The sequence below is a fragment of the Chlamydotis macqueenii genome, chromosome 5 (genome assembly GCF_036417535.1).
Source record: "Chlamydotis macqueenii isolate bChlMac1 chromosome 5, bChlMac1.mat, whole genome shotgun sequence".
NCBI lineage: Eukaryota > Metazoa > Chordata > Aves > Otidiformes > Otididae > Chlamydotis > Chlamydotis macqueenii.
The window spans coordinates 55,316,129-55,335,245 of NC_141560.1; the positions used below are offsets into that span (position 1 = coordinate 55,316,129).

The 19,117-nt window shown below is 41.5% G+C and overlaps 1 protein-coding gene across 4 annotated transcripts in view; it reads left to right on the forward strand.

The window, feature by feature from the left end:
* Window positions 1-429: 429 nt before the first annotated feature.
* Window positions 430-19,117, forward strand: part of ABCC8 (ATP binding cassette subfamily C member 8) — an 85,576-nt gene continuing 66,888 nt past the window's right edge. For 2 of the 4 annotated variants that reach the window (XM_086748030.1, XM_086748033.1), the window contains exons 1-6: window positions 430-654; window positions 1,933-2,074; window positions 6,017-6,138; window positions 11,835-12,001; window positions 14,069-14,311; window positions 15,179-15,367. In XM_086748030.1, coding sequence (XP_086604156.1) covers window positions 459-654; window positions 1,933-2,074; window positions 6,017-6,138; window positions 11,835-12,001; window positions 14,069-14,311; window positions 15,179-15,367 — 1,059 coding nt within the window. In that variant the 5' untranslated portion in view covers window positions 430-458. Of the gene's footprint in view, window positions 683-1,932; window positions 2,075-6,016; window positions 6,139-11,834; window positions 12,002-14,068; window positions 14,312-15,178; window positions 15,368-19,117 lie in introns of all 4 variants that reach the window. The other 2 variants (XM_086748031.1, XM_086748034.1) reach the window with 2 other exon arrangements.

Consider the following 19,117-nt stretch of genomic DNA (forward strand, 5'->3'; position numbering starts at 1 on the left):
AAGCGCAGAGCTGACAAGGCTAAAAAAAATACACTTCTTCCAGTCTATAGTTCCTCTGTCATCACTAATTTGGTGGTTCGGTTTTTTAAAAAATGTTCTGTCTTATTAGCGACGCATACAACGCTGAAAGCGCTGCTCCGTGCCGCCGGAAGGGAACCGGAGGATGTCGCCGTGCTCCCCCGTCGGTCTCCGGCCGCGCCAGCCAGGGGCCGCCCCTTCCCGCAGTCCCGGGCCCCTTCGCTACCGGACGCTGCCAAACGTCGGGCCCCCTCCCAAGCTGGGCTATCACCTTCCCGACCCTCACCCCAAAGCCGGGCAGGGGCGCTGGGGCGGGACCATGGGGGCGGGGCCCGAGGACCGGGGCGGGGCCGTCACGGCCAGGGGGCGGGGCGCGGGCGGCCGGCAGGTGCGGGCAGAGCCGCGGGGAGAGCCGCGGAGCCCGCGCCGGCCCCGCCTGGATGTGCGCGGAGGCGTTGGCGGCGCCCGGCTGCGCGCAGGGTCCCGCCATGGCCCTGGCTTTCTGCGGCGACGAGGGCAACTCTACCGCCTACAACGTGGACCACGGCGTGCTTAACAACGGCTGCTTCGTGGACGCGCTCAACGTGGTCCCGCACGTCTTCCTGCTCTTCATCACCTTCCCCATCCTCTTCATCGGTGAGCACGCGCTGGGCTGTGCTATGTCGTACGTGTCATGTCCCCGTGCCCCACGCTCCCCCCCCGCCCCCCCACTTGCGTGGCCTGTCCTTGCTGCATATTCCCCCGGCCCCGCCGGTGCCCCCTGTGCCGCGCTTCCCCGGGGGGCGGGAGGCTGCGAAGGGCATTAGGACGCGGGACCAGCTGCGGGATGCCGCGGGGACAGCCCCCTCCCGCGGCCGGCCGGCCGCCTGTCCGCCCCTGGCAGCCCGGCCCCCTCCCCTCTCCTGGGGGCTTTTCTCCTGGGGGCTTTTTTTTTTTTTTTCCTCCGTGCGCGGGGAGCTGCGGAGTGCTGGAGGAGGCTGCAGGATTCGGGAGGTTGCGCGGGACGCGAAAATAAATGTGCTGTTAAAAACCAGAAAACCTGGCAAGTCCGTCCTACGTTATCAAATAACACTCCTTGCAATTACTGACGAGTTACAGGCAGCCGGGCAGCCCTCCCAGTCATTCCCAGTAAGGAGGGGGGAATTCTCCTTACCGGGAATGACTGGGAGGGCTGCCCGGCTGCTGTAACTCTTGCCGTATCTGCAGCGGGTTTGGTTCGGTAACACAAAACTGGGGTGACCGGTAGGTGGCCCGGTGGTTCAATACACGCGGCTGTCGCCGCTTTAAGCAGCGCTCTCAGCCCTCCCTGTCCTCCGGAGAGCCGGGGAGGAGCTCTCCCATTTAACACTGGCTTAGGGTCGTCATAAAGAGTCCGGTGCCGAAATAACTGCTCGGCTGTTAAAATGGGGCTAGCCGAAGGACTGCTTAGGGTAATCTGCACTCATCTGGCTTCTCTCAGTATTGCTAACTTTTATCTAGATCCAGAGAATGAGTTACTTTAAAAAAGAAAATAATTGTAAGCGAGGGTGTAAATTCTTTAATTAAATGCGTTGAAGTGAAGAAACAATAGTGTATGTATTATAGTGTTTGTATGTATTTGTCAAAATGTTCATTTGCCGATCTTGTAAACTGCTAATATATTTGAAAAATGTTTAATGCATGTAATTACTTGATAGTATGTTGCTAAAAGTATAGGAATTTAAGGCTATGTTCTGTCTACATTGATTATTTTATTCTGTATGAAGTAAACTGTAAGAATACAGTTCTGAAAATATTCAAATACATACACATTTAACTTCACAGTTGTGCGTAACAAAGTAGTGCATTAAAGTTGACACGTGGTTTTCTGTATGCAAAAGCTTTGTATGGCACTCTTGTTAAGAAAGCTCTTTATAATTTTCTTTTCCTGTTTAGGATGGGGAAGTCAAAGTTCCAAAGTACATATACACCATAGCACATGGCTTCATTTTCCTGGCCACAATTTGCGCTGGATACTGACTTTTATCCTCTTGTTTGTGCTGGTGTGTGAAATTGCAGAGGGCATAGTGTCTGATGGGTAAGTGTAGGTCTACCTTCTCTGATAGCACTGAGCATTTTAAAGGTTTCAGGGTAGGTATTTTCTCCCTGTCTAAATTCTCATCTAGACCCTATTCCCTGTGGTTGTAAACATGTGATCTGTATTTTGGGTGATTAACCTACTGACCTTGTATCAGAAATTCCACAGACCTTGCCAAGTTATGTACACATGCGCAACTGACCATAATAATTTTTAGTTCAGCTTAATGACACTGTCTTTCCAAAGAGTAATCATAGATAAATCCTAACAATGCAAGCAGATGGTGGCATTTTTTGTGATAGTTTTATGTCCAAGGACTCAGTTCCACAGTCCTTACTCAGACAGAACTCCCATGTGCTCAGGAGGTCGTACCATTCCCCTGCAGAGTTCTGTTAGTCTTAATAAAAGGAGTGGATCTACTGGGTCTTATCTCACACCCCACGGCGTTCCTTCTGGTGTGTGCAGTATGTCAGATCTGTTACCTTGAGCAGAGCAGCTCACGTTATATGAGCATGATCCATCATCTCTTATTCAATTTAGGATGTCTTTAAACAGTAATCTGTAGGGAGAAATTATTCTGAGTGAAACAAGTGATACCGGAGAGTGATTTATTATGAAAAAAGCAAATGTTATACAACCATGACTATAATTATCTTCCTCTGAAGAAAGGTCTGATTTTCATAACTATTATGAATTTGCAACCCAAGGATTAGAAAGGTGAAGCTTCTTGTTAAAAGGAACAAAACCTCTCTATTTAGCCATCTATATAACAACTATCCACCAACCAGTGTGAAAGGCACTGCAGTATTCTGCTGTAGAAGCTGACATCATCATTATTATTATAATTTCTGTTAAACATATATAAATAGGATGTTTCTCAGCACCAGTTTTCTTAAAAAGAAATTTTTCTCATGCTTATTCAGAATTATCAGAGTGTGGGATGCTCAGAGCAAAATCTGCTGCTCTGAGTTTTCTATTTATTTTGCTCTTTAGCAATCCCTCTCATTATGTTTATTTATTATTTAACTTGACTCACGACGCTGCTGTTAAGTAATAGGTGTCACCTGATGAGAATCAAAGCTTCTAGCTATACTGGGGGAGTGCTAACCCACAGTCGTGCCTCCCAGCAGGCTAGTGAGTGCTCCAGGGAACAGAAGCAGATTTTGAGACTTGTCAGCTTTCTAAGACCAAAATGGATCATGTTGGTAAGCCTTTTTGACAGCAATTGGATGCCAAAGGCTTTGGCACCTCAAGCAGTAGCCACGCCCTGTTGGAGATAGGGTTATGTAGGGGAATTCCAGCAACTTCTGTCTGTGAAATAAATAATTTTTGAAAAAAGCCCTTCCACTCCTGCAGTGTTACCTACAGAAGCTTAGGCTGTCTGAAGAAATCTGTTCCTGTTGCTTATTTTTCCTTGCTGAGAATTCAGCCGTGATGTACAAAACCCTTAGCATGACTAGGAATTCAGAGACTGGAGAATTTTTTCTCATTTTGCTCTATACACATACAACTCAGTGTCTATGACACAGCTTACCAGCATGGCTCCAGCCAGCTCTGCAAAGTTCACCACAATGTCCGTGGGAGGGAAAGCTTCTCTTTCCTAGTATGCATGCCGGACATGGCCCTCCTGAGCTCCTACGGATCTGTTAGGTATCTGTTAGATATTTGGGTTCTGCTCTCAGACATGTGATGTCCTGTCTCTCCAAACTACACAAAGGTAGCTTTTGCTGAAAAATCCAGAGATGTTTGTTTATTTTCCGTGAGGTTCAGAGGACAAGGTGTGAATTTCTCTGAGTGTTTGTGTCCTGAAGACTTCCTCGTGGTGCCTCTTCTCCTGGAGTTGGTTGGGAGACAGAGGAAATTGTACCTCTTGACAGCACAGGATGCTTCATTACTTTTGTGAAAGAAAGAAAGGAGGAGGAGGAGAAGATGGCAAGTAGGAGAAAAGAGAGGGCAACACATTATTCCACCCACCACTGCACAAACCGGCAATGTTACCCAACAACTCCCGTATTCCCAAAGGGCTGTTGGTGGGAGGACCCCCTCTGCTGCTACCTGAAGCAAAGTGTCAGGAGAGTTTTGCTCTAGAGGACAAAACCTAAGGGTGTATCATTCTGTTGTAGGTTTTGTTTGTTGGCTTGTGGTCGCTGAAAATAGAACTCGCTGTAAGTAATTCCCATGCTGGGGTGCTGTTTCTTCTCCCAAACTCGAAAAAGAAAATGAAACATTTCCACAAAATGCTTCAGTAGAAAATCTTAAACAGTTGGGCTTATCTACATGTTTTGATGGACAGCTTCCAAACTAGTTTAGCTTAAATTAACTTTTCTCATTTTGGAGCTGAGCTGCCTATCCTAATTTAAGCAATGTTCCAATTGATTTCAGTAGGAATAGGAATACACACGTTTCATTGTCAGCACAGGGGAGGAATTTGAAATCCAACTGTGTGATTTCATAGAATCATAGAATCATAGAATGGTTAGGGTTGGAAGGGACCTTCAAAGGTCATCTAGTCCAACCCCCCTGCAAGGAGCAGGGACATCCCTGACTAGGTCAGGTTGCTCAGAGCCTCATCCAGTCTGGCCTTGAATGTTTCCAGGGATGGGGCCTCCACCACCTTTCTGGGCAACCTGTTCCAGTGTTCTATAACCCGCATCGTAAAAAATTTTTTCCTAATTTCGAATCTAAATCTACCCCCCTCTATTTTAAAACCATTACCTCTCGTCCTATCGCAACAGGCCCTACTAAACAGCCTTTCCCCATCTTTCTTGTAGGCCCCCTTGGGGTACTGGAAGACCACTATCAGGTCTTCCTGGAGCCTCCTCTTCTCCAGGCTGAACAGCCCCAACTCTCTCAGCCTGTTCTCATAAGAGAGGTGCTCCAGCCCTTTTATCATCTTCGTGGCCCTCCTCTGGACCTTCTCCAACTTGTCCATGTCCTTCTTGTGCTGGGGGCTCCAGAGCTGGACGCAGTACTCCAGGTGGGGTCTCACCAGGGCAGAGTAGAGGGGGAGAATCACCTCCCTCGACCTGCTGGCCACGCTTCTCTTGATGCAGCCCAGGATGTGGTTGGCCTTCTGGGCCGCAAGGGCGCATTGCTGGCTCATGTTAAGCTTCTCGTCCACCAGCACTCCCAAGTCTTTCTCCTCAGGGCTGCTCTCAATCCATTCCCTGCCCAGCCTGTATTTGTGCCTGGGATTGCCATGACCCAGGTGCAGGACCTTGCACTTGGCCTGGTTGAACTTCATGAGGTTGGCACAGGCCCACCTCTCCAGCCTGTCAAGGTCCCTCTGGATGGCATCCCTCCCTTCCAGCGTGTTGACGGCACCACACAACTTGGTGTCGTCGGCGAACTTGCTGAGGGTGCACTCTATCCCACTGTCCATGTCGCTGACAAAGATGTTGAACGGCCCTGTGACCGGTCTCCACCTGGACATCGAGCCGTTGACCACCACTCTCTGAGTGCGGCCATCCAGCCAACTCCTTATCCACCGAGTGGTCCGTCCATCAAACCCATGTCTCTCTAGTTTAGAGAGAAGGATGTCGTGCGGGACAGTGTCAAAAGCTTTGCACAAGTCCAGGTAGATGATGTCAGTTGCTCGTCCCATGTCCACCGATGCCGTCACCCCGTCATAGAAGGCCACCAAATTGGTCAGGCACGATCTGCCCTTGGTGAAGCCGTGTTGGCTGTCACCAGCCACCTCCTTCCTCTCCATGTGCCTTAGCATGGTTTCCAGGAGAATCTGCTCCATGACCTTGCCAGGCACAGAGGTGAGGCCACGTAAGAGGAGCGTAAGTCCAATTGAAAATCACAGAGCTTTACATCCACAACTCATTCTAGAAAATTCTACATCAGGGCTGGGTACCATTCATAAATTAAAAGGGAAACATTTTAAATAGCTAAGAGGGTTTAATTTTCATATATGTTCACTTTTTTCTTTTTAAGGGTTTCAGAATCACGCCATTTACACCTGTACATGCCGGCTGGGATGGCGTTCTTGGCGGCCATCACGTCGGTTGTCTATTACCACAACATTGAAACATCCAATTTCCCGAAGTTGTTAATCGGTAGGTCTCACAACTTGCAAGGCTTGGAAGTGTGACTGGTGCTGTGTGTCCATGCATTCTGCGACAGGGTGTTGTAGTCTTGGTGCTAGCTCGTATGGATAAAGCTACACCTATATTCTGCTCTGCTGATTGCCATTACCTGACTCATTTCTGAGTTTTCCTGGAACAGTTTCATTGTTTTCCATGCTTTTATCTTCTAGTACTATTCTGTGTGCTGATCTTGGGGATCCAACAGGCCAAAGGCTTCTCTAGGAAAAACTGAATTTGTGGGAAAAGTAGCACGTCAAATTCTTAACACTAAAAGCTGTCCAAATCCCCCTGCTTTTTGCATTTAAGCATGATACATGATAGAAGCCATCTTCATGGCTGTGGTCTGTTGAAATATGCAGGGAGTCAAGGGAAATGAATGGCATCACTGACTTCCAGTATGACCCTGGATATATTGCTTTGCCTGCTTGTTCTTGCTTCCTGTTCCTAAAACTTCCTCTGTAAACTCCTTCAAGACTTTTTGAATGGAAATTGCTACGTATAAGAACTGCCTAGTATACTATATATTTTCAGCAAGATTGTAAAAAGAAACTGTAGCTAGCTATAGAAAATCCATTACTGCTGACCATCATGCAGTTGGTGACGTATTCTCTACTGTTTAAGTAGATTGCGGACTGTGGATGTCTAAATGTTTAGTCATCCCTGTTAACTGTTGTTTCTTTGGTGGTCCTGGCTCGTCAAATTCTGTTTGAGCTAATTTTCTGTATTAATAGATCCTCCTAAGTTTTTTCTTGTGTCATTGTAGCTCTGTGTATCAAAGTTCTGTTCTAGTTTATGCCAGGTGGTAAGAAGTCAGTAACAACTGGGTTTGAGAAAGCTTTAAAATACTGAAGATTATTTTTAACTGCATGTTGTGGTAAGCGAGCATCCTCTTCTGTAGAAGGAGCTTGTAACTGTTGTTAAAAGAAAAAGAAAAAGTCATTCCTCTTCAAAAACTTCAGATTTCTATCCAGGCTTGGCAACCTTTATGTCTTTTCATTTGGGATTGCTTTTCTTTTTGTACTCTTCCAGTGTCTTTTATAACTTTTGTCTTTTATAATGCATTGCTTAATAATTTAGTGTTGCTACCACATTCCAGCTGTTAAGTCGTTGAGAATGGTAGGACACATTTACAGCTGATCATTGATTACCCATTTTTGCATAATCTCTTCTCTGTAGAGATTTTTCTTTTATGATCATTTTTGTTCAGTATTTAGAGTGCAGATGCTGGATAATCTATGGAAAATACTTGAATAGTAAACAGTTATACCAGTGAATACCAAAGTTAAGTAAGTGTTATTGATACTAAGGTTAATAGTTATGAATTTTCATTTTTCAAGAATTTCCAAGGAATAGACTCCTTTAGAAAATCTAACCTTAGTAGCTAACACTTAGTAAAAAAAAAAAAGGCAACAGATTACCACGGTCTTTCCCACCTAGTTGATCCGATTTGTATTTTAATCCAAAGTCTTCACAAGGTGATGGTCTTTGATTTTTATTTTTTTTTTTTTGCTGTGTTTTTCTTTTCATTTTCCCGTGTTTTGAGAGAACCTAAGAGACATTTCTGGAAGTCTCCATCCTTTATTCTTGACTGCACAAATTTATTGTTATCTAACTGTGAGGACCATCATCTTTCAATGTTAATTGCAGCTACTTGGTATTGACACCTAGGACCAGGCAATGATGACTTTATGCAAAGTAGCCCTCTATGAGAGAGTTAAATTATACTCGGCTGTCAACCCGCTAGCATGCAGTGTGGCCATGAAGCTGCTTTCTTTTAGAGCCTAATACAAATGAGGTAAATGGGAACCATGAGGAAAAACTTATATTGGTAATAAACTTTTCGCTGAGTGTATTAGAAAGGAAAGCGAAAGAGGGTTCTTCATTAGGAAAATGTTGTAGAAGAGATTTAATATTTCACACATGTACGGAGCAGAGTAAACGACCTGGTGTGGCATCTTCTGCTGCATCTGGGCATCAGTGAAGTCCAACTTAACTGCAGGGCATCATCTGCCTTAGCTGCAGGATCAATGGCTACACTTGCAAAGAGCTGGTAGCCATACAAAGCAAAGGCTAACAGAGCCTTATCCAAAATTTACTACATTCAGTGGAGAAACTCTCACTGATGCAGTGCAGAAGACCCTTAAAGTTCTGCTCATTAAATCTGAACAGGATAAAATTTTCCAATTCTGTGAGACTTTGAGATGTTTTCTTTTTTTTTTAAATCTTTTTCACTCTATACCTTAAAGAAACCAGTCCATTTGTAGTTCTTCATAAACGAATAAGAGGTAGATACCATAACAGCCCTGGGGTTCCCTTGGAGTGTGTGAGACAAGGATGCAAAGTTCCTGTGCTGATCCTGCTTTTCAGCTTTGTGCCCAGACTGTTGGCTGTTTTGAAGTAGTCATTCTTATTCTCTCTTATCAAAAATGTTGATAAGATTTGGTATATTTATTCTCTGAAGCTAATGTGTGAGCCCAGGGTCCCAGTTGAGTGTCCAAACTATTAGAATACTTTCATCTGGTCTTGAATCTGATTTTCTCTCTATGGTTTTGCTCTGTAATTATATTTCAACAAACAGCACTGTTTACTGAGGGACTGTTGTAGTAATGCTGATTTTGGTGTGCTGCGCACAGCATTGCGGAATGGATCCATAACATTTGTATGGTTTAGCAGGACACATTTTAGAATAGTTTTCCTACTGAATTGGAAAATCTGCTAGCTTTCTTGACGTTCAAAATATGTAATTGAATGGTAGCATCTGATTGCACTATTTTTTAAAGTCTTTATTTGTTTTATAGATAAACAAACCTCAGAAATTAAACAGTAGGAGAAAATGATGAAATAATGATAGGACTTTGAGTTTTTAATCTGAAAGGGATAGCAGTATGGGAACACACATGAATTTTTTTATTTAAGAAAATTGTCCTTTTTTTAACCATTTGTGATTATAGGACTGCCTTACCATACTTGACGGTAATCTAGTTTTCTAATTTAAATTTCTTGTACCTTGACATTGTAGTTAATTCCCTTGGAATTAGTTTATTGTTTAAAATGTAACTTTCTCTTATTGTATAAATGCAATGCTTATTATTTTGTACACAAAATTTCTCTCCAAACAGACACAGGTTAATTAATAAATCCCATCCACTTAAGTGTGTGATTTTTCAGATCTTAGGGTTAATCCAGTAAAGGTGTAAAACAGTTTGAGTTCCACATTGCTTAATTTTCAGCGGTCTGCCCCCTGGTAAGAATCTATACCCTGGTGTTGTGGGTTGAGGTAGTTTACATAGCCCAAGAAAAAGTGAGGTCCTTTAGGCTGCAGGCGTCTAGAATTGATCTAAAGCAATCAAGTAAATTAAAGCATGCCCCTATGGTCTGACACTAGGCAGTTCTGGCCACTGGAAGTTCTTGGTGATAATTTCTAGAAACTCTCAGCCAATATGCACTCGCCAGACAGATGATAAAGACACAGCTTAAAAGAAGGCACCACAACTGTATTTTCCAAGGAGCCTTATCTAGAGCAGGACTGTGAACATCCGCCAGATTACATTATATACACTTGTATTCAAAAGAAAGAAGCTAAATAAGTTCAAATGCTTCTAGGAGGTATGACAGTGGGAGGTCAGTTATCACCTAAGAATATTACATTTGTCACTTTTTAATACTTCTTATATAAAAGATAAATGAATGTTCTAATAAAATTATTATAATAAGAAAAGGTCATATAGACCCTTATTTAAATCCTGAACGGGAGAATGGCTCTGCTAGTTCTTATTTCTAATTCCAAGAGCTCTACGTAGATACCAGTTGGGTTGGTTGTTTCTTTAGGTGTCCTCTGCTGGTGCAGATTTTCAGCATGCAATGTTTCTGTACATCTTTATTCTGAGAAGGATGGGTTCTCAGCCTATTGTGAGATAAATGAGACAAAGCACAAGGATTAACAGATAAAGGTGGTTAGGAGTAGAACAATGTGGAATGTATTCTTGGATGAAGCGAGATTCTAGTCAGATATATCACAAATAGGAAGGAATAGTGCCTCAAAAGTGCCAACAGTCTGAAGCAGGATGAGGAGATTAGCTTTGATGCACTATAAGTTGGGAAGATGGGTAGCAAGCCTCACATAAGCCTCCTCACAGAGGAGGGCCACAAAGATGATGAGAGGGCTGGAGCACCTCTCCTATGAAGACAGGCTGAGAGAATTCGGGCTGGTCAGCCTGGAGAAGTGAAGGCTCCAGGAAGACCTTATAGTGGCCTTCCAGTACCTAAAGGGGGCCTACAGGAATGATGGGGAGAAACTCTTCAGCAGGGCCTGTTGTGACAGGACAAGGGGTAATGGTCTCAAAATAGAGGGAGGTAGATTCAGACTAGATATAAAGAAATAATTTTTTACAGTGAGAGTGGTAGAACACTGGAGCAGGTTGCCCAGAGAGGTAGTAGATGCTCCATCCCTGGAAACCTTCAAGGCCAGGTTGGTCGGGGCTCTGAGCAACCTGATCTGGTTGGAGAAGTCCCTGCTTCTTGCAGGGGGGGTGGACTAGATGACCTTTAAAGATCTCTTCCAACCCTAACTATTCTATGATTCTATGAAACTGATTTCCATAGAAGCAAGATTGGCAGCCCCAAATCCCATATGGACTCTCCATGTTGAATTTCATTTTTCTTGGAAAGGGTAGCCCCACAGTACATCCCCACAGGGCTTTCTAGGGTGCCTTAGGGTAGCTGGATCACCACAAATTCTTTGAAATTTGTGCAAGTTTCTGATGATAATCCATATTTGTAAGTTAGACTTACCATTGCTTAGGTCTTGGTTGAAGACTTTCTCTGCTGTTGCCGCAAGACACTCAGAAAGCATACCCACGTTTTTCTTGGTAGTTAAAGCACACTCCAGCTGTTGCACCATGGCAGATAGAGCAGCAATGAAAGATTCATGTAAAAACGTAACCCTAGAAGGTATTTCTTTAAGAATGGGGAACAGGAGTGTGTGGTGTGGTGAAAGGCATGGAGTGTGTTTTCAAATCACCAGAGTTTACTGCAGGAATTATTTATCTATAACAGACAGTATCATGAGCACTTTTAGACAAGAAGTTCAGCAGAACTCTAAAAAGTTGAAGTGGTATTTTATGAATGCCAAAATTTCTTTCCTTGATGTGCCTGTGTGTTTGCATTATAAATTACATAGATGGAATTTGCATTGAACAATAGAGCAGTAGCAGTTTGGAGAAAATATTTTAGTATCTGTTCCTGCATACATCCCAAAGATCAATTTTCCTTCAAGCCAAATTCACAGCAGTCTTGTAGCATTAACCAAATTTGAAGAGCATCATTCACAGCCACTTTCACTTGTCGGGCGACTCCCTCCCTTGAACTCGTCATGTGGACACATGTTTACAACAGATGGAAATTTCCTTCAGCAGACTTCACTTTGTGAAGCTTTCCAAATTCATATCACTGAATCTAATAGGAAAGGAATTTGGAACTAACATTATCTTAATATTTTCATGTTTATGGAATTGAATTAGGCTTCTGTTTTGACATGAGAGAGGCCACTCTCTGGTTTTATATATACTTGTTGCATTCCTTCTGAATGAATATTTAATATTGCTCTTGTATATTTTTGCAACTGTGGAGCTGATTAACCTTTTTTTTTTCTTTTTTTTCCTTTACAGCATTGCTGTTCTACTGGACTTTAGCTTTCATAACTAAAACTGTCAAATTTGTAAAGTTCTGTGATAATGGGGTTGGATTTTCTCAGCTTCGATTTTGCCTCACAGGACTCCTGGTTGTTCTATACGGAATGCTCCTGGCTGTAGAAATCAATGTCATCAGGGTGAGGGTAAGTTAGTATCATAAAAGTCTCCTTCTGTGTTTTTTGTTGTTTTGATGGAGGTTTTTTTTATTTCGCTTTCTGGGTACTTAGTGTGAGATGGATTTCTAAAGGAGAGAGAAAAATCCAGTTAGAAATAGAAATCTATTTGAGAATCAAAGGTTAATCCAATTTTATTACGTCAGGTGAATCCATAATTTCAAAAAATACCAGACTCCATTGTAGTTAAATCAGAAACAAGAATTTCTGTTGCAAGGAAAGACTGGGTGAAAGGAATTGTCTACTCTGTCACAGAATATCTTAGACACCCAAATAACATCTCTCATTTTCCAGGAGACAATCACAATACGTGATTTACCAGGGCAACTGAGGTTGCTATCTAGCCTCCCAGCTATAGATATTTATTTTGTCTGTGGTGTCTGCGGTCATAACCCAAACTGAGAGATGGCTTTGAAGATTGCTGGAGAGATAAATGCCAAAGTTCTTCCCTTCACCTTAACTGTGTGCATAAATTAAACTTAGTCTCAGGAGGGAAAAGAAACATCTGCATGTAAATTTTCTTGCTGCTTTCTTCGTATTAGTATGTGAACTCCTTCCAGTGGTGCATTCAGAAATGTGATTTGCATCTATCCCATATTTGTTCTCTTGTGATTTTCTTGGGGGATTTTGTGTGTCTGTGTGTTCATTTGGTAACTTAGGATAAAAATATGTCTAAAAGCAGCCTTTTCAGTACCATTTTTGAAAGAAAGAGGAATAAAAATCTCAAAGCTGGACATCCAGTATTTATATCATAAATTAAAAACAATGGATTGACTTGTGGGAAAAGTTAAATTCAAATGTGACATCGGAGAGACTTGCTCATAAAGCTTCTCATAATAGAACTGCATAATTAAATGAGATTTAATCCCTGTGGCATTGTAAGTCACAAAGAAGAATAAAAAATGGTCACTGCCTATTGTAATCTTTTATTGTTGTATTTGTTTGGATTTATTTCTTAAAGGATGTCATGGATGCATAGAATGAACTAGCCAGCAGTATGGATCTTTTTACTGCCTGTTGTGTCTGTGGCAGAGTTCGGAGACTAAGGCATGTTGCTGCAGCTCTGAAGGAAGGGATTGGGATGCACGGAGAGATGGCCACTGCTAAGGAGGAGGAGGGGTGGGGAGGTGAGGAAGGGGAGAGAAAAAAAAAAAAAAGGTATGAGGTCTCTGTGCTAGCAGAAACAGCAGACATTGGCCTCACCTTTTTTTTCTCCTGCTTTCCCCCATCTTCTTTCAGAAGGCAGAAGATTTACTTGCTTGACTTTCAGTCCTAACTGTGGCTTTTCCCTTCCTTCTGCTGTTCCCGTTGTTCCTCTAGATGGTCTTTCCCAACTCCATTGCCTTTTTTTCTAGGATCTGTGAATTATTTCTCCAACTATGGCTGGAGAAAAGATAGCAGGGAAGAATATCCATAAATCCTACTATGGTTAATAGGATTTAGGTACAGTCACGAGTAGAGATTGAATGAAATATGTGATTGAGTACTTTTCAGAAATGAAAGGTGTATTTTTAAGAGGATTGGATTTTCATTCCCAAAAATGAGGGATGTCTGGAAAAGTTTTATCATGACAACAGGAGATCATCAACTGTCTGCCCTTGCTCTTTCAGCATGTAAGCAAATGAAAATATTTGTTAGTGCCATATGCCTTCTCTAGTTCAGTGGTTTCCCAGACCCGTTCAGGACAGCACAGGTAGCTCCATGGTCTGAACTAACTAAATGTGAGGCAGCTGTTTGAAATGCAAGATGAGTATTTTTTGTCTGCGAGTATGCAAATTTGTACCCCATAAACAAAGTAATAGTGAATGTTTAGCATGAATTATTTCTAGACTGGATGCCTCTGATTTTCCTCAATACCTGAGGAAACTGGATTGCTGTATTGGTTGAATTTGAATGCCTAAGTTCCTTGAGTACTTTGGAGAAACCAAGACTGATTCATTGATTATCTGCAATGTCCTTTCTCTCTTATCTGTTCTTTGTGGACTTTTATTTTCTATGCTTTTAGTGTGACTCTTTTGGTATTTTTCTGAATTTCAGAGGTATGTTTTCTTCAAAACTCCTAAAGAAGTTAAACCTCCTGAGGATCTTCAGGACCTTGGTGTTCGATTCTTACAGCCATTTGTGAATCTGTTATCCAAAGGAACATACTGGTGGATGAATACCTTCATCAAGACTGCCCATAAAAAACCAATAGACTTGAAAACCATAGGCAAACTTCCCATTGCTATGAGAGCTCTGACCAATTACATTCGCCTTAATGAGGCCTTTGAAGCACAGAAGGTAAGCAAAGCATGGAATTATGTCCGTCTGCTTACTCAGTGTTTGTGTTTTCATTACTTTTTGTGCTATAAGCATGATATAAAATTGTATAAACAGACACAATGCAAATGAAGTATCCATTAGCATAGCTTTCCATGTACAAAGAGATCACATACTCAGTGGTACCTCGTACAAATAATGAAATTTCTTTACCTAAACATGCGTGTCAAACACATTCCTGGTTAAATGCATGTAAAATCCATTTGGCCTCTATTTTGATGTGAAAAGTAATTATGGACTGTATTCACCGAATACCATTATCATTCTTCCTAACAAGACCCTGGAATCATTCAGTTACAGAGTCAATATTAGTGAGGCCTTGCAGGACTATTTTTTCCATGTTATTTCAGTTAGAGATCATCTGTAGGAGAATTCAGGGCTGAAATTATCTCAGCTCAAATTCTGTTTGACTTCCTGGTGGGAACTGTGTGTATTCAGGATTTTGAGGGAAGTCTTTTGCATCCTGTCTAAAAAGATTGTAGGTTTCCAGTCTCTGTTCACAGGGAAATAAAACCTGTCATTTTCCTCCCTCTTTCTCTTCTTTCTCTCTCAGCAAGCCACAAACAACACACTTATTTGATCCCTATTAAGGGTAGGAAAAAATCGTGGTTCTTTTTGTGAAGTGAAGGAGAATACAAATTAATGCTTTGTTCTGACTCTATAAAGAGAAATGAAACAGTAATTGTAGTCCCTGTGCTTTTCTAGCTCAAAGATTGCAACTGGTTGTCAATGAATTAAAGCAGGGATAAAAATACCAGTAATTTGTCAGACCTGAGGTTAGTGTGTAAGATAATGATTACTAATTTTTTTTTTTTTTATTCTGAACAGAACAAAAGGTCGTCATCTCCACAGGGATCCAGATCAATTTGGCGTGCTCTCTGCTGTGCTTTTGGAAGACCCTTACTTCTCAGTAGCACGTTCCGTATTCTGGCTGACTTGCTTGGGTTTGCTGGTCCACTCTGCATCTCTGGGATTGTTCACAATGTTGGAAAAGGAAATAACACCATCCGCCCACAGGTACTGTCAAAATGTTATAAAAATAGAGGAAAAAAAAGTAATGCTATGGCTATGTTATTATTTGGCCTCAGTAAAGACAGTGACTGTGAAATGTATTTGTTGAATGCTAGAAGTGATAGTATGTATGTACCGCCTGTTATCCACTTTTATACCTTGATGGGAAGCAAAATATGTTACCCACGTGTCTAGTCAGACTTGCATTCTGGAAAATAACCTCATGCAAGAGAATGGTGAAGGATGTCCAGAATCCCACTGGTATCATAAGGATTTTAGGTACAATCTTGAGTAGAGATTGAATCAAGTATGTGACTGAGTGCTTTTCAGAAAGGAAAAAGTGTGTTTTTAATAGGCTTGGCTTTTCATTTCCAAAAATGAGTGATGTCTAAGAGGATTAAAGCAGGCTTTTGTAATCACAATAAAATGCCAAGTAATTTAACTAGGACAAAGAATTTCCACTAGTGTCTTTGGGGAAGTTAGTTTTGAAAGATCAACTGAAACATACTTTTAAATGATGCTACTTAAATTAATGTTCCTCGAGAAGAAACAGACATAATTCTTGATTAACTGGGAAAAAATACTCAGGAAGCATCTTCTCATTTTAAGGTGAGGTCACTCAGGCTGGATTTCTATGAGAAAGATCAGTATATTTCTGCAGCTCACTTATTGTTTGATATAAGACTTTATTTATGAAGTCTGTTGACACTAATGGAAATACACTCATTCACTCAAGCTCACTTTGGATTAGGTCCACTGTAAATATTGAAATACATCAGGTGCATTGCAGAAAATTTAACAAAGGCCTCAGGCTATAATTAATTGTTTATCCATTTTGCAGTCCTTATCCTAATATTTGGAAACTTTAATACAGCAAGTAGATTCAATGGAAACCAGTTAAAGCAGGAAACGAAAAACTTAGATGACAGGGCTATGTTGCAGCAAAGTACTGTGGAAGCTTCTGAGCTCTGCTTCTTGATGATTTGTTTGGAACACTGTTTCAGCTGAAATTATACTGAATCACAATTTACGGATTATCCTATCTATTTTTTCTATTCAAGTGTCAGCTAGTGCTTCTCTGTGGAAAAAAAGTTCAGGTCTGGTCCAGATAGGCCCTAAACAGAGCCTTGTCCAGCCTTGACGTCCTCACCGTGTCTGGCTGAGCGGTAGCCTCATCGTTGTTGTCATTTAAACATTTGGGTATCACCTAACAGCAATGTTCACTGGTGGTGGTAGTCCATGAGTGACACTTAAGAGTGTGTCTTACCTTTGCTAAAAGGTATCCAAGAGGCTTTTCCTTCTGTTTTAACCCAGTTTATACACATTGTTTTTCTGTTAAGAGGCTAATTACCTTTACATTTGAAAATTGCTTTCGCTGTATTAGGTGAAATATCTTTCTGAAATGTATGAAGGCTTTCTATTCAAACCATCTGTAGACAGACTGGGGTGTTCAGGAAAACTCCCACATATATGCACATACCTAGCCAACTGAGTCTGCTTTGGAAAAAAATACTCCAGCTGCGCTGCTAGGAATGTTATATCCTTACTTGTAATGAGTCAAAAAAGGAGAACCTTACCTTATTAACTTTTTGCTCCTGAGAGCTACAGAGGTGTGAGAAACAAGCCTTCTAAAACACTGTCGTGTAAACACAAAGATAAGTTGGGGGGAAAACATTGTTTGTGTCTGATGTGCTGCTGAGTTTGAGGGTGTTGAAAAGAATTGCCATACAGTGGGACAGAATTGGACAAGCAAAGTAAGCTGTGAGTACCGTGGAGACCATCTTCTACCCATCCCTTATCGTGACATTTCTTCATTTTAAATAGTTTAGACTGAGGAGATGTTGTAATGAGTCAACTGTATCTTTCAAACAGAAATTGTGTTTGTGAAACTGAAGGCAGAGAGATAAATCCTGAGATATAATATTTGTTATATTCTTCAGGCCCTTTGTGACAGATATAAACTACCATGGAGCCGATACTCTGAGATCACGTGGGTGTTACGGGCAGTACGAACTGCTTTAGTTAGTGCTGCAGTTAGAGCGTGACAGCATCTTAAATTCTGTCACGCTTTTCATGTTTATTTATAACTCCAGGATCAATATTTATGGCCACCCTGGAATGTTCTTATGACATGAATTTCTCTGAGTGTTAATCACTTCGCACTGAAGAAGAGACTGACAGAATGATAACCTTTATATTTTGCTAGTAGCATCTTCCACATTGCAATGTTAGGGTTAACAGTTCCAATATTAGGAATATCTGCTGACATAACACATTCAAATGATCCACCAAACCTAGACTCATTATTTTACAAGCGTGGAAAGTCATAGGTCCCAGTGTAGCAAAAGGCCCAGTACTGACATTTAACACTCTGTGAGTCTAGGGTCATTAAATAGCATTTAGAGAGTAGCCCTTTGCCCAGATTTTTACTGGTTTGAGCCTACTGACACTTTTTAAAAGTGGTATTATCCTGAAGCCGTCAGGAAGGTGGGACACTGAATGTCCCCAAAGCCATTTTTGAAAATAAAACTTCTAATTAGTTTCATCAGCTGTTCAAACAAGGTTTTTTTGCCTTATATGCAAAAGGTTCAGTAGATGTTCAGTTATTTCCTTGTGTTTCCTGCAGGCTGACAAGCATACTTACATAATTATTATAGTTTAAACACAGAGATGCTCAGTGGCCTGATAGTGCATCTGAGACTTGCGGTATATCTTGGTGCTTTCACCAACTGTGTGTGTGTGATGTTTACATGTATATGTTTAAGTCCTCCTTTTCTCTCAAGTGAGTACTAGAAGAAATAACCAGAATATTCATCTCACTTTTCCTTGTTTATCTATTATTAATGTTTTGGTGTGAATCAACATTAAACAAAATCTCATTGCTAGAAAAGCATGATTTGTCAAAACATGATTGTGTAAAAAATGGTATTCTTTTACGTACAGTAAAAAGTGGTATTAGGTGCAGCAATTAGCAGTACTAGCCAGATGTATATGTAGGGCAGCATTGAAATTGTGCTGCTTCTGTTACTGCCTCTGATATAATACAGCACAATCTGTAACCTTTGTGGTTCATGGTTGTGATAATGCTCTAGCCTTTCTCTTTGCTGTCATGTTAGTATCTTTGACGATCACAACCTCCCAGTGTCACAGACTTCTTTGTTGTTCTAGCTTTGCCTTCATAAGAAGGTTTTTTTAGTTTTTAATATATTACAGAGATGCCAATTTTTCCTGGACAACCCTGTATTGAAATAAAAAGAAATCCCAGTGAAGAACTGCTAAAATAATAGCTGACCTGAGAAAGGGTAACTCAAAGGAAGGATTCTCACTGTTGCAAGTTAACAAGATATGTCAGAGGTGAAATCATCGCAAATGCAAATGATCCTGGTTTTCCTCAAATGTGCATTTTCTTTTTCTTTCTTTCTTTCTTTCCTACTCCCCCTCGCCCTGCCAAAACCACCAGTTTTTGCACTTATACTGTTTTGTGTTCTGGTTTATGTTTGAGTATATATGCACTGTACAGGAAACAATAGGTGGCTCTGAAACCAGTACAGTTAAGCACCAGGGGCAGTTCTAGCTTACATGCTTCACGCTTATGAGCATAAGTATTAAAGAGTCCGGAAAATAAATTGGGTTAATCTAATTGGCCATGGACTTGGCCAATTTGTTAATTTCTCCTTTCTTTTCCACTGTCGAGGCCTTGCAGGTAGCATGGGAGAAGACTTGGTTGTACTTGTAATTTTCCAGACCTATGGTACA